At 42.4% G+C, this 16702-nt stretch overlaps 1 protein-coding gene across 3 annotated transcripts in view; it reads left to right on the top strand.

Moving 5' to 3' along the window:
• LOC105497706 (aldehyde dehydrogenase 1 family member L2) overlaps window positions 1-16702 on the top strand; it is a 61811-nt gene continuing 45109 nt past the window's right edge. Inside the window, exons 1-4 of one of the 3 annotated variants that reach the window (XM_071071201.1) lie at window positions 1-162; window positions 11144-11288; window positions 14558-14792; window positions 16468-16633. In XM_071071201.1, coding sequence (XP_070927302.1) covers window positions 115-162; window positions 11144-11288; window positions 14558-14792; window positions 16468-16633 — 594 coding nt within the window. In that variant the 5' untranslated portion in view covers window positions 1-114. Of the gene's footprint in view, window positions 163-11143; window positions 11289-14557; window positions 14793-16467; window positions 16634-16702 lie in introns of those variants that run through there. The other 2 variants (XM_071071200.1, XM_071071202.1) reach the window with 2 other exon arrangements.

The raw sequence follows: 16702 nt of genomic DNA on the forward strand, positions 1-16702 counted from the left end.
CGCGAGCCGCGCGCCAGGCAGTCCGGGGCATCCAGGCTGCAGGCCGCGCCCAGGCTGCGCCGCTAGCCTGCCTCCCGCGCCGCTTCGCCGCCAGTGCGAGCGCTCCTCTTCAGCATGCTGCGGTGGGGCAGCCAGGCGCTCCGGCGCTTCTCCACTGGCCGGGTGAGTCCCGCCCGGGCGAGCGTCCCGGCTGTCACCCTGTCCTGGTTTCCAGACTCCGGGGCGGGAGGGCCGGGGCGGTGGGGCTGGGGATGAGCAGCGATACTTAGACTTTGCTAAAAAGCAAGACAGCGTTTAAAACAAACAAACAAAAACAGACCTCAGAGAAGGGCCTGGGGAGGGTCCCGGATGGGAACTGGCACGCAAGCCATTGTCTACTGCCGGAAAGGGGCTGAGGATGCAGTTTTTGGACGTGTCAAGTCTGGCTGGGATGGCAAGGTGGGAACGGTCACTTGGTAAGGAGGACAGAGTCTGCTTCCTTTCCTTTTTCACTTCAATCATGAGATCCCTGGTCAAGAGCCGGAGCCGTATGGGGCCGAGACCGTCTGCTGGAAGAGGAGGGGAGTATCAAGTCAGTAGGGTCCTCATTGGCGGCCTGGGAGGTGTAAGCGCTCGAGACTGGCACTCAGGGCCGGTTCAGATAATGGCACTGAAAGCCGATGGCTGCAAGCTCAGTATTCCTGAGCTGAGCGACAGATGGCAAAATTTCTAGAATTGCCAGGCGCTGCAGAGGCAGCCACGCTGGAACACTATTCTACTGTAGCACAAGAACCGAGTTCTGGCCCAGCCCCGCGCCTTGGAATTGCATCAGCTCCTCCAGAAATGGAACCGAGAGCGGACACGTTGCACTGTGGTGCTGCCTTCAGCACCCAGGGGACCTCGGGACTGTTTAGGGAAGAGAGAGAGAGAGAAATAAAAATAAAAACTGTCTTATGTATCGTATCTCTTTTATAGGAAGTACACAAAAGAATTTGCTTATCGATTCTTTTTCTTGGTCATGCCAAAGCCATATGTACACATGTATATATTCAGATGTAAAAAACTTGGAGGCAGAGAGAAGTCTTGAGTAGCACCAAAAACTGGCCCAAACTTGCATTAAAGGAAAAGCTTTCTGTATCCCAGACAACCCCAAATAATAAGAATTCGTTTTACTCTTTGCAACCAGTTCTAGTTACTTCGAGGTATATTCACCTTTTATAAAAGGGGGGGGGGGGCGGTGGGGAAGATCTGCTCTGCTAGGACTTTTGCCTGCTCTGCTGGACCCCTCATTAGCTCCCCCCACCATGTGGCACATGAGATCCCAGATGGATAGCACAGAAAGCGAGGGGCTGTGCCGAGTGCCCGAGCCTGTTTTGTGGGCCTCCTCTGTCAACACCTTTCATTGACTTGTCTTTTTTGGAGAGCAGAAGGAAGTCTTGAGGAATGAAAAGATTTTGATAGTGGAGTTTGCTAAGATTTCAGTAATAAAAGTTAAACATCCTAGGTGGCAAATGGCATAAACAAAGCCATGGATGTGGGGAAGCACTGGCGTGGTCAGGATCTGACTGTACCCAGGGGTGCGTGTGGAAAAGCAGTGACACGTATGGCTGGGAAGAAGACAGTTTCCTCAATGGTCAAAAGGAAGCTACTGAGTGATGAATGAAAAATGTGGGATGTTTTATCCTGTGAAAAATGTTCTGGACCGTGTTTTATGAGTTATTCAAAATCAAACAGATACACGGCTGGTGGGAATACAAAATCGTACAGCCACTTTGGAAAACTATTTGGCAGTTTTATATGTAGTTAAACATATACCTATCATATGACCCAGGAATCACACTCCTAGGTATTTACCCAAAAGAAATGAAACCCTTATTTGCCCACATAAAACCCTGTTCGTTGATGTTTATAGAGGCTTTATTCATAATTGCCAAAAACTGGAAATAAATTGTCCTCAACTGGTGACAGGATAAACAAGCTGTGGTATATCCCTCCATACAATGGAATTCTACTCAGTAGGGGGGGAAAGAATGAACTACTGACGCATACAACACGGATGGAACTCAAATATGTATGCTAAGTGTAAGAATCAGACTCAAAATGCTGCATATTTTATGATTTCATTTATCTGACATTTTGGAAAGAGTAAAACTATAGGGACAGAAAAAAGATTCGTGATGTCTGGAGCTGGAGATAGGAGGAAGGATTGATTATAAACAGGCATAAAGGAATTTGGGCGGTAATGGAACTGTTCTGCATCTTGATTGTGGTAGTGGTTACGTGACTGTGTGTTAAAACTCACAGCACGGTACACTGAAAAGGGTGCATTTTACTGTATGCAAATTATCTTTTAATTTTAATTTTTTGTTTTTTGAGACAGAATCTTTGTCGCCCAGGCTGGAATGCAGTGGCACAATCTCAGCTCACTGCTACCTCTGCCTCCAGGGTTCAAGCAATTCTCGTGCCTCAGCCTTTTGAGTAGCTGGGATTACAGACATGCGCCACCATGCCCAGCTGATTTTTGCATTTTCAGTAGAGACGGAGTTTCACCATGTTGGCCAGGCTGGTCTCGAACTCTTGGCCTCAAGTGATCTGCCCACCTCAGCCTCCCAAAATGTTGGGATTACAGGCATGAGCCACTGCGCCTGGCCTAATTATCCCTTTATCTTTAAAAACTGAAAAATCAAACAATGCTTTTAAGTTTAGTATTAAAGCAGAATGAAGGATGAATAAAAATAAAGCTTTCAGAACCTAGCAAAATCCAAGGGGAAAATTAGTTTATAACACTTCCTGATAGAATTCCTTTTTCCATCCTCTGTCTTAAATAAAGGGACTTAGAAACATTTAATGATTTCAGCTTAGTGATATGGCTGGATCTTTTTAACTAAAACAATCGTTTGTTTTAAAACCCTTTGTCAATTAGGTATTATTGCCCACCTCTGATATCCTGCCTGGCTCACTGCTTCTTCTCCCCATGGTAGGAGTTATTTAGACCTCTATTCATGTGGCATTCCTTTGTTTAGCTTTCTCTGCCAGTGTCTAGGTCAGGTCTGTCTGGTAGCTCTGAGTTTATAGCCTGGCTCCAGGTAACTTGAGGTTACCTTCTGATCCAGCCCAAAGAGGCAGGAGACTTCCTTGGTCTTTGGAACCAAGTACCTGCTTTATTTCTCAGTTCTAGGAACCAGGTTCTTAACTCGTTTCCTCATTGCCTGACCTCTGCTCTGGTGTCTTACCTGTTCACAGGATCTCCAAATTCAACTTCAAACCATATTTAGTTGTCAATTATACTCTGAGGACTCTAAATTCTGAGGATATAATAATATTAATAGATAGCATTAATAAATGCTTTACATATACAGTTATTCCTTGTCCCTTGTATTCATAGAGGATTGGTTTCAGTACCTCCCATGGATATCAAAATCTGAAGATGCTCAAGTTCCTTATATAAAACGGGGTAATATTTGTATATAACATATGCATATTCTCCAGTATACTTTAAATCACCTGTAGATAACTTATAATAATGAATACAAAGTAGATGCTATGTAAATAATTGTCCCACTGTATTGTTTATGGAATAATGACAAGAAAAATTATACATGTCTAGTACAGATGCAATTTTTTCCAAATGTTTTCGATTCATGGTTGGTTGAATCCACAGATACGGAACCCACAAATACAGAGGGCGACTGTGTACTCCTTTAATCCTCATGACATCCCAATGAAGTAGGTACTAGGTTGAACATCCCAAATCTGAACATCTGAAATGTGAAATGCTTTAAAATCTGAACATTTTTGAGCACTGACATGACACGCAAAGGTAATGATCATGACAGCCTTTTGGATTTCAGATTTTCAGATTTGGGATGCTCAAATGGTAAGTATAATGCAAACATTCCAAAATCTGAAAATATCCAAAATCTGAAACACTTCTGGTTCGAAGCATTTTGGATAAAGGATTCTCAACCTAGATTATTATGACCATTTTACTGATAAGAAAACTGAGACCCAGAGAAGTGGACTAACTTCTTCAGACTCTCATAACCCAAAGATAAAACAATAAGCAAGAAAGAAATAGTCCCATTTTCAAGGAGTTCATAGATTAGTGGGATAGACTATTAAATCTGTGTTTTTATGAAAAGAATAATAATACATAATACACTAACTAAAATGATATACCAAAAAGGAAATATGAATGAACAATAAAATATGAAAATACACTCAACCAAACTAGTAATCAAATGCAATTTAGAACAAGATACCATTTTTCACTCATCAGGGTGGCAAAAATTGTAAATTTGATGATATTGTGTGTTTCTCAGGGGAAAACATTTCCTCCAATACTGTAGAAGTCAATTTGATGCTATCTACTTCAATTAAATTTAGGTTTAAAAATGATCCTGCAGTTTCACTTGTAGGTATCTGAGAAAAATACTTCCACATGGGCACAGGAAGCATGTACCATGATATTCATTGCCATGGGATTTGTAATAATGATATATTGAAGGCCAAAATGTTTCTCAATAGGGACATGAACAAGTAAACTGAGATATAGCTACACTAAGGAATACTGTGCAACGATTTCAAAGAATGAATTATATGTACTAACAAGGAAAGTTATGGAACATTACATATAATATTATTACATTTGAATTATTTTTGAAAACACAAAATAATACTTTTTGTATATGTTTCCATGTTTTTATTTTTATTTTTATTTTATTTTTGAGACGGAGTCTCTCTCTGTCGCCCAGGCTGGAGTGCAGTGGCGCGATCTCCGCTCACTACAAGCTCCGCCGCCTCCTGGGTTCACGCCATTCTCCTGCCTCAGCCTCCCGAGAAACTGGGACTACAGGCGCCCGCCACCACGCCCGGCTAAATTTTTTTTTTGTATTTTTAGTAGAGACGGGGTTTCACCGTGTTTGCCAGGATGGTCTGGATCTCCTGACCTTGTGATCCGCCCCCCTCGGCCTCCCAAAGTGCTGGGATTACAGGCGTGAGCCTGTACGGATTACCGGCCGTATTTCCATGTTTTTAAATGCCTAGGAAAGGTCTGTAGAATTCACACCGAACTACAAGAGTAGTTTCCTCTGGGGAGTGAGGAAGGGATGCAGATTGGGAGTGATGGTCAAAAGGGGCTGTAGTCTTACCTGTGATCTTTTTTTTTTTTTAATAAGGAGATTGTGTGTATATGTAATATGCATAGTTAAAAATTAGTTTAAAAAATTTTATACAATTAAAATATTATAGTAACTGCTGTGCACGGAAATCCTGCCTCTCTAGTACTGGAGTCCGTTTCTGGACTCAAGCCCTTTGGACGGTCTCTCCCTTTACTCAAAGTCTTTGAAGTGTTCTGTGGTCACCAGCCTCGGCCTAGGAGCTCTCTCCAGTCTCTGAGTCCTGGGCATCCCCCTCTGACATCCCCTGCTCATAGGCCCCTGTATTGACATCCCTCTTTTTAAAATCTTTTATCCTTTTTATGATGAAAAAACAAAAGTTGGCCAGACATCCAAGAAAGCCCTTGCTGATATCTTCTTTATATAAGGAGGCAATAGGAAAATCAAGTTGCACAAGTTTGCATTTATGGTGGTATCCTGAATCTTGATTGAATCTTGCAGATCTACCTCTATGTAAAGTGTAACATGTTGCTTCTATTAGTATGTTGTTATAATCGGTTGCAAGAGCTTTTACATTACTCCAAACTATATCCTATATGCTGAAGGTGGATTGCTAGGTCAGCTTTGATTTTCACGCTCTGTTCCATTCTCACACAAGAGGTGTGCCTACCCAGAGCTAGTTCATGCCTCCACAGTTGCCTAAGCAGTCTATTAGCATAGGAATTAGACTCTCCTGCTTTCAATTAACTCTCCTGCTTAAAGACGCTCAGTGAATCTCATTGTCTTCACAATAAGATCCAAATTATTTGACACAAAGCCCTCTTTCCACGTTGTCACTTGTCGCCATTCCTTGACTCCCAGTATTGGACACGCTGTGCACATGCATTTGTTTCTTTGTAAATCCTGCACCCTCCGCCTGGCACTTCCCAAGGACCTCCTACAATCCTCTCCCTTTTCTCTGCCAACTCCCAAGATGGCTTCTCTAAGATTCAGCTAAGGAGTTGCCTTCTGGAGAAGTCTTCTCCTCTCTTAACCAAACTGTGCTCTCCTATTCTAGCACTGTGTTACTGTGTCTTAACTTGTGTGCCCTCCCTGCTAGTTGGTGGATTCCCAAGGACAGGGACCACTTCTTTGTATCTTTAGTGGAGGGGTCGCAAAGAGAAATTCCCACAGAGGCCAAACAGGTAAAGCAAAAGAGGGATTTGAGCTGGATGGAGGGCAAGACCATGTCTAGGGTAAAGGGGCCACCACTGCTCAGCACTAGCTGACTGTTGCTATATGGGACCATAGACCAGGGTTGACAAACCTCCTGAGTTTTTTTGATTTTTGTTTTCTGAGACAGAGTCTTGCTCTGTCGCCCAGGCTGGAGTGCAATGGTGCGATCTCAGCTCACAGCAACTTCTGCCTCCCAGGTTCAAGCGATCCTCCTGCCTCAGCCTCCTGAGTAGTTGGGACTACAAGCATGCGCCACCACGCCCGGCTAACTTTTTTGGACTTTTAGTAGAGATGGGATTTCACCAAGTTGGCCAGGCTGGTCTTGAACTCCTGACCTCAGGTGATCGGTGCCCAGCCAAACTTCCTGAGTTTTAAAGACAAGTTACAAATTGTGCCTTCTGAGGTGAAACCTCCTAAAAATCTTAACAGAGTCCTCTTAAAAATGCTTTGTGGGCCAAATAAAACACCCCTGCCAGGACAGTAATGTGCCACCTCTACCATGCACTATGCCCAGAGCATGGCAAAGCCTGAAACCAGGCTTGTTGGATGAGTCTCGCGCAGAGTCAGGCACAGTGTGGGACACTGTGTGCCGGATGCTCCATGAAGTGTTAGGCGTCTCAGGGTCCCAGGAAAACGTACTTTGTTTTATTCTTTTGTGTGAAGGTCCTCTGTGTGAAACTGCCAATTCTTACTTGGATAGCTTTGGCCTTACTTTATACCCTCCCCAAATGGTTCTATTAGCATCTGGCCAAAGGGCTTCAGATCAGGGCAGACTCTTCGCACTGTGCCTTGAAGTTTTCTATGGAAAGCTGTGTGTACTTTTTTTAATTCTTGGAACATAGTCAGGGTCTATATTAACTTGCTTCCTGAAGAATTCCACCAGAGGGTAGATAGCCTGGGAATGCATTATTTGACAATTTGAAAAGCAAAGGCTCTGCTCCCTCCAAAATTCTCCTCTAGTGCAGAATGTTCTCTCTAAAGAAACAAGGCCAGGCATGGTGGCTCACACCTGTAATCCTAGCACATTGGGATGCCGAGGCGGGTGGATTGCCTGAGCTCAGGAATTTGAGACCAGCCTAAGCAACACGGTGAAACCCCATCTCTACTAAAAAAAAAAAAAAAAAAAAAAAAAAAAAAAGATTAGCTGAGCATGATGGCGTGCACCTGTAATCCCAGTTACTTGGGAGGCTGAGGCAGGAGAATTGCTTGAACCCGGAAGGCAGAGGTTGCAGTGAGCCGAGATCGTGCCACTGCATTCCAGCCTGGGTAACACAGTGAGACTCTGTCTCAAAAAAAAAAAAAGAAACAAGATTATAGAATTTATCATTCAGATTTGGAAATGGCTGTGCGTCATTTTATGCCCTTTCTCACTAATGCAACAGACACCTATAGTGAGAGCCAGTTAAAGAATGGTGCTGTCTCCCATGTCACTTTCAGCGTGGCATTTCCTTAAACAGGCTGATGGAACTATTCCCAATTGACCGGTCAAACTGTCGCTATGTTTTTCTAAAGTAGGAGGGGGAACTTTCAGCGTAGGAAAGCCTTAGAAACACATCTGCTAAAGTAAGATAGACCCAGGTTTGAATCCTGCCCTGGACCCTTATTAGCTCTGCCTTTGGGCAGGTTACTTAACTTTTCTGACCCCTTTGTTTTCTCATTTGCAACATGGGTCACTGGGGGGATTAAAGATGTATAATAAGCATTTGATAAATACTTTTTGAATTAATGAAAAGGGCTCAACATAGTGTTTGGCTCATGGTGTATTTCCAATAGGAGATATCTATTATCATTATTTTTATGTACCTAGATATTGCTTATGGTATGATAATAATACTAGGTAACATTTACTGAGCATTTACTATTGCCATGCACTGTGCTAATGCATTACACGCTTTATCCCATTGAATTCTTATAACAACCTTATGAGATAGGTACTATTACTATCCTGATTTTAATTGATGATGGAAAATAAAGCCCAGTTCAAGACTGCACAGCTGGTGTATGAAAAACAGTAGGTACTAGGATAATAAACAGAGTTGGAATCTCAGGGCTGCCTCTTAGTAGCTATTTGACTCCTGGCTACTTAACCTCTCTGTGCTTTAATTTATTTATCCATAAAGTGGCTTAATAATGCCTGTCTCCACGAGTCATTGTGCAATCAAATGAGACAATCATGTGAAATACTTGGCCCATACTAGGGTCTCATTAAAATGTTTGCTCTTATTTCCACCCTTTCTTCCTGACCCGAACTCCCCAGGGCGGAATCTTGTTCGTGCAGGCAGACATGTCACTCTTCACACAGCAGAGATTCTCAGACTTCCATGTACTTACGAGTCACTGAATAGTTTGTTAAAATGCAGCTTCCTGGGCTTAAGATTCTGGCTCAGTAGATTTGAAGTAGGGCCCAGGAATCCACATTTTAAACATATTCTCCCAGTTACTTCTGCCAACACAGGCAGACACCACACCCGGAGAAATAAGACTGAAGTAAAACAGCCTGTAATCCTGGCACTTTGGGAGGCCGAGGCAGGTGGATCACCTGAGGTCAGGAGTTTGAGACCAGCCTGGCCAACATGGTGAAACCCCATCTCTACTAAAAATAGAAAAATTAGCTGGGCATGGTGGTGTGTGCCTGTAATCCCAGCTATTCGGGAGGCTGAAGCATGAGATTCACTTGAACCCAGGAGGCGGAAGCTGCAGTGAGCTGAGATCGCGCCACTTCACTCCAGCCTGGGTGACCATGGAGTGAAACCCTATCTCAAAATAAATAAATAAAGTAAAATATCTCAGTCCAATTTCCTGGAATCTTGCTAACTCATTATAAACATATTTATAGTCATAAAATCTGAAAACTTCTCAGTGTTAGAAACTCACCTTTGTAGCTTCAGCTTCAGCTTCAGCGTAAAGCTCAGAAAGTGTTTCAATGAATGTAGTGTTTCCAAAGATACTGACATGGTTTCTTTTTTTTAGGGGGGATGGAGTTTCATTTTTGTTGCCCAGGCTGGAGTGCAGTGGCGCGATCTCAGCTCACTGCAACCTCTACCTCCCGGGTTCAAGCGATTTTCCTATCTCAGCCTCCCGAGGAGCTGGGATTACAGATGCCTGCCACCATACCTGGCTAATTTTTGTATTTTTAGTAGAGACAGGGTTTCTCCATGTTGGTCAGGCTGGTCTCGAACTGCCGACCTCAGGTGATTCACCCGCCTCAGCCTCCCAAAGTGCTGGGATTGCAGGCGTGAGCCACGGCGCCCAGCCAACATGGTTTCTTTAATGCTATATTTCTCAGAGAGGATTGAATCTGGAATTGAACTCCAAATAACCAGACGACAACTGAGCGGCACATTACATTTGAGTCATCTCAGTCTCTTGGCTCTTGTGTGTTTTAAAAGCAGTATTTTAGATGTCTTGAATATCTGGCATTGGTAATGGTAAGTGGTAAAGCAAAAATTTTTGTAAGGTGGCAAACATGTAGATTCTATTTCAAGCGACAGCATTAGTTATAGGATTTGAAGATAGCATATAGGACATTTTGATTTTTTTGAGAAGAGAAAATTAAATGGTCAGCCGTGCATTATCTGCAGGTGAATTTGCGGTTGTTACAGAGTTAATCTGTTTGTTTGCAAATATTTGTTGAAGCTTAATTAGGTTACTTGGGGATAGAAAGTTTGGCTGACCCTAGGATTTTTTTTTAATTAGTTAAATTACTTAAAACTTTGTTTTATTATCAGCTCAATTACAGGGAAGTTGTGATCTGGTATCCTTTTAAGTTCATACCTAAAAACAGGATGCTATGTATGCCTCTAATAAAGTGGGAAATAAGGGAAAATTAAATTTCTTCATAAACAGATTTTTCTTAGTGAGGCTTTAGTAATTTAGAATTATTTGCCAGAACATTAGAGAATCCCATTTAGATCGGAGGGGGATAAACATCCTAAGTTCAGATCCCATGGAGCCACATGCTAACATGGAAGAATGTAACGCAGAGAGAGTTCTGTGGAGACACTGCCAAGAGAGGAAGCTCATAGGAAGTCATGACCCTCTGACTACCCTCTTTTCTTTCTTTCTTTCTTTTTTTTTTTTTTTTGAGACAGAGTCTTGCTCTGTTTCTCAGTCTGGAGTGCTGTGGTACGATCTCGGGCACTGCAACCTCTGCCTCCTGGGTTCAAGAGACTCTCCTGCCTCAGTCTCCCGAGTAGCTGGAATTACAGGTGCAGCCCAGCACGTCTGGCTAATTTTTCTATTTTTAGTAGAGACGAGGTTTCTCCATGTTGGCTAGGCTGGTTTTGAACTCCTGACCTCAGGTGATCCACCCACCTCGGCCTCCCAAAGTGCTGGGATTATAAGCGTGAGCCACTGTGCCTGGCCAAAGGCAGGTTTCTTACATGCATATTGCGTAGTGGTGAAGTCTGGGCTTTTGGTGTACCTGATACCCAAAGAGTGAACATCATACCCAATAGCTACTTTTTTTTTAGAGAGAGTCTCGCTCTGTCCCCCAGGCTGGAGTGCAGTGGCACGATCTCGGCTCACTGCAAGCTCTGCCTCCCAGGTTCACACCATTCTCCTGCCTCAGCCTCCCAAGTAGCTAGGACTACAGGTGTCCGCCACCACGCCTGGCTAATTTTTTGTATTTTTAGTAGAGATGGTATTTTTAGTGTTAGCCAGGATGGTCTCGATCTCCTGACCTTGTGATCCGCCCACCTTGGCCTCCCAAAGTGCTGGGATTACAGGCGTGAACCACCGCACCCGGCCCCCAATAGCTACTTTTTTAACCCTTACCCTCATCCAATGTCTTCTATCCATGCTTATGTCTTCGTCATTTAATTGTTTCACAGGTTTATTTCAAAAACAAGCTGAAATTGGCACTAATTGGCCAGAGCCTCTTTGGACAAGAAGTCTATAGCCACCTCCGCAAAGAGGGCCACCGAGTAGTAGGGGTGTTCACAGTTCCAGACAAGGATGGAAAAGCTGACCCTCTGGGTGAGTGCATCTTGGGACGACTGGGTCAAGAATTCTCAGGTGCAGGTTGGCCATCAGCTGGTGTGGCAACTCTGTGTTCATCACAATACACGCTCCTTCTGTTTGTTGTTTCACCCTCACCAATGCTGGACTTCCATCTCATGGTCCAAGGTAGCTGCCTCAGCCCCTACTATCACATCTGCATTCCAGCAAGCAGGAAGGAAAAAGAGTGGGAATCAGGGGAAAGCGTTTTATTAAGGGCGTAATCCAGAGTTGTACATATTACTCCCACTTGTATCCCATTGGCCAGAATTTAGTCACAGGCCAAATCTATTTGCAAGAGTGGCTGAGAAATATAGATTTGATTTGGGGTGGCTATGCGTTCAGCTAAATTAGGGGAATCCACTGCTAAAGGATGAAGGGGGACAACTAGCAGTCTCAGCCATATATGTGGACTTCAGAAGCATTGCAAGCATATGACTTTTAGACCTCTTTTCAGAATGAATCCTGGGATGTGAACTCTTCCTTGGTGCCTGGTCCCAGGGTCAGGACCCCCTTTCCATTGGTCATGGCCATTTGGGCTCATGGCATAACTCAGAAAAACTACCAACCTCACTTATAGAGTAACTATATGAGGAAGTGGTACAGCATGTGGGTAGCAGCATATGTTCTGGAATCAAGGAATGAATTCTGATTCTGCCACTTACTAGCTGTATGACCTTGGGCAAGTTACTTAATCTTAGCCTCCGTTCAGCGGTAGCTACCTCATGTGGCTGCTATGAAGATTAAGTTAGATTAATGTACACAAAGTGCTCACAGTATGCCTGGTTCATAATAAGGAAGCACTAATGACAGTAACTGAGTATTCTTGTTAGAATAGTCAGCGAGGACAGCCAAAAATAGCTCTGGGGCAGCCAAAAACTGAAACGAAGCCTAACACCTGGATGTCTCAGCCAGTCTCAGTGGAGTGCATTTTTTTTTTTTTTTGAGATAGAGTCTCACTCTGTTGCCCAGGCTGGAGTGTGGTGGCACGAACTCAGCTTACTGAAACCTCCACCTCCTGGGTTGAAGCGATTCTCCTGACTCAGCCTCCCAAGTAGCTGGGATTACAGGCACCCACCACCACACCTGGCTAATTTTTGTATTTTTAGTAGAGACGTGGTTTCGCCATGTTGGCCAGGCTGGTCTTGAACTCCTGACCTCAGGTGATCCACCTGCCTTGGCCTCCCAAAGTGCTGGGGATTACAAGTGTAAGGCACCACGCCTGGCCTGGAGTACATTTTTTACAATGAAGACTTCTAAGTTTCCTCCACCCCAGTTTTCTTTGCCATATGATCTTTCACAATTTCTCCCATGGTCACATATTTTTACCACCATTTATCCATTTTCCTGTCATCTGACATGTGAGTTCAGTTTTATGAACATTCACATTTTGTGAACATTATTGTGCTGGTCTCTCAGATTCTTCCAAACAGATTGACCAGGGGCTAATCATGATGGCTAGGGTCCTTCAGGACTTCCTTAGGCTTCAGAATTTAGGTTTCATGGTGGAGGCATCATCTCATCCTGAGTCAATGAATTTTGTTGTTCAGATGTAGGAGAAAGGAAGGGACACAAAAATGCAGATAGAAAGCTTTAGTTAAGACTTCTGGAAATTGCCTAAAATTAACATATATGCTATTATATATTAAATATATATAGTATATAAAAATATATACTATTATTATAAAAGTAATATATTATAAAACAGGTATGCTATATATTAATATATACCATAATTTCTATAATATATTAATATATACAATTATATATTAATAATAGTGTGTGTATATATATTTTTTATACACTTAAACAAATTTTTTTAGAGACAGGGTCTTTCTTCGTTGCCCAGGCTGGAGTATAGTGGCGTGATAATGGCTTACTGCAATCTGGAACTCCTGGGCTCAAGTGATCCTCCTAAGTAGCTCAGACTATCGGTACGTGCCACCACATCCAGCTAATTTGAAAATAATTTTTTTTGTTTGGTGGAGATGGAGGTCTCATTATGTTGTGCAGGCTGGTCTCGAACTCCTGGGTTTAAGCAATCCTCCTGCCTTGGCCTCTCAAAGTGCTGGGATTACAAGTGTGAGCCACTGTGCCTAACCTATTTTTTTAAATATATACTACTTACATATAAAACTGTATACTTGGCCGGGCGCGGTGGCTCAAGCCTGTAATCCCAGCACTTTGGGAGGCCGAGACGGGCGGATCACGAGGTCAGGAGATCGGGACCATCCTGGCTAACATGGTGAAACCCCGTCTCTACAAAAAAAAAAAAAAAAAAAAAAAATACAAAAAACTAGCCGGGCGAGGTGGCAGGCGCCTGTAGTCCCAGCTACTCGGGAGGCTGAGGCAGGAGAATGGCGTAAACCCGGGAGGCGGAGCTTTCAGTGAGTTGAGATCCGGCCACTGCACCCCAGGCCGGGCGACAGAGCCAGACTCCGTCTCAAAACAACAACAACAAAAAAAGACCTGTATACTTAAAAAAAAAAATATATATATATATATATATATAAAAATACTTAAGATATAAGACGCATAGTAAAAACGACATTTCATTATGAAAAAAATAGGCTTGTGCTGTTTGCACTTTGGTGGGCCATTTCCTATGGCATTAGGATGGAGCCATTTGTTTGGGAGGGGACAGTGCTCTTCTCAGGAAGGAGATCCTGGTCTGTTCAGTGTGGCAAAGCCCTTAGCAGGAGCTGAGCATGTATTCTCCATTCTTGGCCTCTCAGCTTTGTTAACTTATTTGTTTGGTGAATTTGGGAGAAGGAAGTAGAAAAGTTCAGCTCAGCACTTGGCAGGGAGAACGTGTTCTGGTCTACAGTTTGTTCTGTGTAGGAAGGGAAGAGATTCATGGCTTTCTAACTGTGCCAGAGGTGAGTGTGTCAAATTAGTGGGTGAAGCATTGGCGCATGCCTCCAAATCTGATGCTATGTTCTTAAAAGTTTGTATCAGTAATAAAGGTACCATTTTTGATCTAAAAAAGAAAAAGCTTTCATTAAAATCTTAAAATATCATCTAGCCAAAATCTTTTCAGTTCTAATTTATTATGCCTTAAGTATATAGATATGTATCACCTTAGTGTGATCCAATTACAACAGGTGAAATTCTAGTCACAATCTAAATTGTTCTTCACCATGTTTTATTTATAAATATTTCATGAAACTGCAAAATCACAATATGTGAATTCATAGTGATATAAAATTACTGCTAACTTCTAAAAAAAAAATCTTTTTTATGCTCAGCTTTGGCTGCAGAGAAAGATGGGACTCCTGTGTTCAAGCTTCCTAAATGGAGAGTCAAGGGCAAGACCATCAAAGAGGTGGCAGAGGCCTACAGATCCGTGGGTGCAGACCTAAATGTGCTCCCTTTCTGCACTCAGTTCATCCCCATGGATATAATTGATAGTCCAAAGCATGGCTCTATCATTTATCACCCATCCATCCTGCCCAGGCACAGAGGAGCCTCTGCTATCAATTGGTGAGATTTTTTCTTCTTACTTTTTTGTTTTTGAGATGGGGTCTTGCTATGTTGCCCAGTCTGGGTTCAAACTCTTGGCCTCAAATGATCCTCCTGCCTTGGCCTCCCAAGTAGCTGACATTTCAGGAGTGTGCCACAATACCCAGTGAGGCTTTTTTAATTACAGAGAGGGTGAGTGTATTTCAATTGCCTACATTCTTTCTGTTTTTTACCAAGGTGATCAAGACAAGAAACTAGGCATGCCTGAACAATTGTGAGGTCCTGATCGGTTACTACTATTGCATGAACTCCCCTGAGATCTAGACATACAGTGCGAACCACGACAGCATTTACCAAGAATAGCCTATGGAGTACTAGCTCCATTGACTGTTACTAGGTATTGAGCAAACAAAGGTTTTATAGTCAGTAAGTTTGGTTGATGCCAGATTTTTAATTGCAGGATTCATTTGAGCTATTAATACGGGCTTTAATGTCAGTATCATAATCCCCTAGAGGGAGTCTGAATACACAATGTTCCCAAACTTATTTGACCACAGAACTTTTTTTTGCATAGAGCTTCTCAAGTACATTTCAGGAAACGCTGAATTACTTGAAATAATCATCAAGTAATTACTTGAAATGATGAAATGATCACCTTCATTGTCCATCTTCCCCATTCAACTCTAAGCTTCCTGAGGAAAGGGACTTTGCACAACATTTGTATTGCTATTTTCCAGTGTCAGGAACAGTGGCTGGTACACTGTAGGTACCTAATACCATAGGGACACAATGCTGTGGGTTGAGGTGGGCCTTCCTACCCTTTCTGCTTTCTGTCCTTTACCTGCACATCTTCCTAATATTCCTCGGTGTCAAGTTGTTGGAATAAGCTGGAAGCCTACACTTGGTTTAAATGTGATGAAAAACATTAATTGTATTTAAACTTTGATTACATGGGTTGACTTCTTTTTGGCTCTTATAAATAACACACTATTATTTAGTAGATATCTTCGCACTTAAACTTGTATTTTTTCTCAGTTTACACTGTTTCCACATGCAGAATCATTGGATCAAAGCATATCAGTATTTTCAAGGATCTTGATAACAATGCCAGTTAATTTCTTAGTATTTCTGAAGAGTTAGTGATTGATGGATTGATTTAGGTCTTGATTTGTACTCAAAAGTAAAAAATATTTAAATTATTACATGGCTGACCTATTATCATACTGTCTCTGTATTAGCTTGAATTCATAATCACTTCTGTCCTTCACGTTCGCTTCACATTCTGTCCTTCACAGAGTATCCTATCTGTTCTTATTCTGCCTAATACAGGGTCAAGCACGATGTAGGAATTGGACCTAGTGGGCAAATTACTTGATCTTGAAGTAGAAAGCTGACCCCTGAGAGTCAATGAGTGGTAGTAACGATAGACTCTAATGCCTTTTTGAATTCACTGCAAGTCCTTACTATACATTAACAAGAAAGAGTGAAGATATGAGGATGTATGATATAAAATAGCAGTACCATTAGACACTGCTTTTTATGAGCCCTGACGTCTCCCAGTTCTACTGTTAATTTCTCATGCTAGCTTCATTCATTGTCTACCTTTCCATTATAACTCTTATACTTTAATATCACTAATTCATCACTTTATGATACAGTTAACCAACATTTTAAATTGAAATTCTTCTTTTCACAGGACTCTAATTATGGGAGATAAGAAAGCTGGGTTTTCTGTTTTCTGGGCTGATGATGGCTTGGATACAGGACCCATCCTCCTTCAGAGATCATGTGATGTTGAACCCAATGATACAGTGGATGCACTTTATAATCGGTTTCTTTTTCCTGAAGGAATCAAGGCCATGGTTAGTATATTTTGCCACCCAGAATTTAGTAAACCTTTAAAGTTTTGAAAATATTTTTTCTTTTAGCAA

The sequence above is a fragment of the Macaca nemestrina genome, chromosome 10 (assembly GCF_043159975.1).
Source record: "Macaca nemestrina isolate mMacNem1 chromosome 10, mMacNem.hap1, whole genome shotgun sequence".
Taxonomy (NCBI): domain Eukaryota; kingdom Metazoa; phylum Chordata; class Mammalia; order Primates; family Cercopithecidae; genus Macaca; species Macaca nemestrina.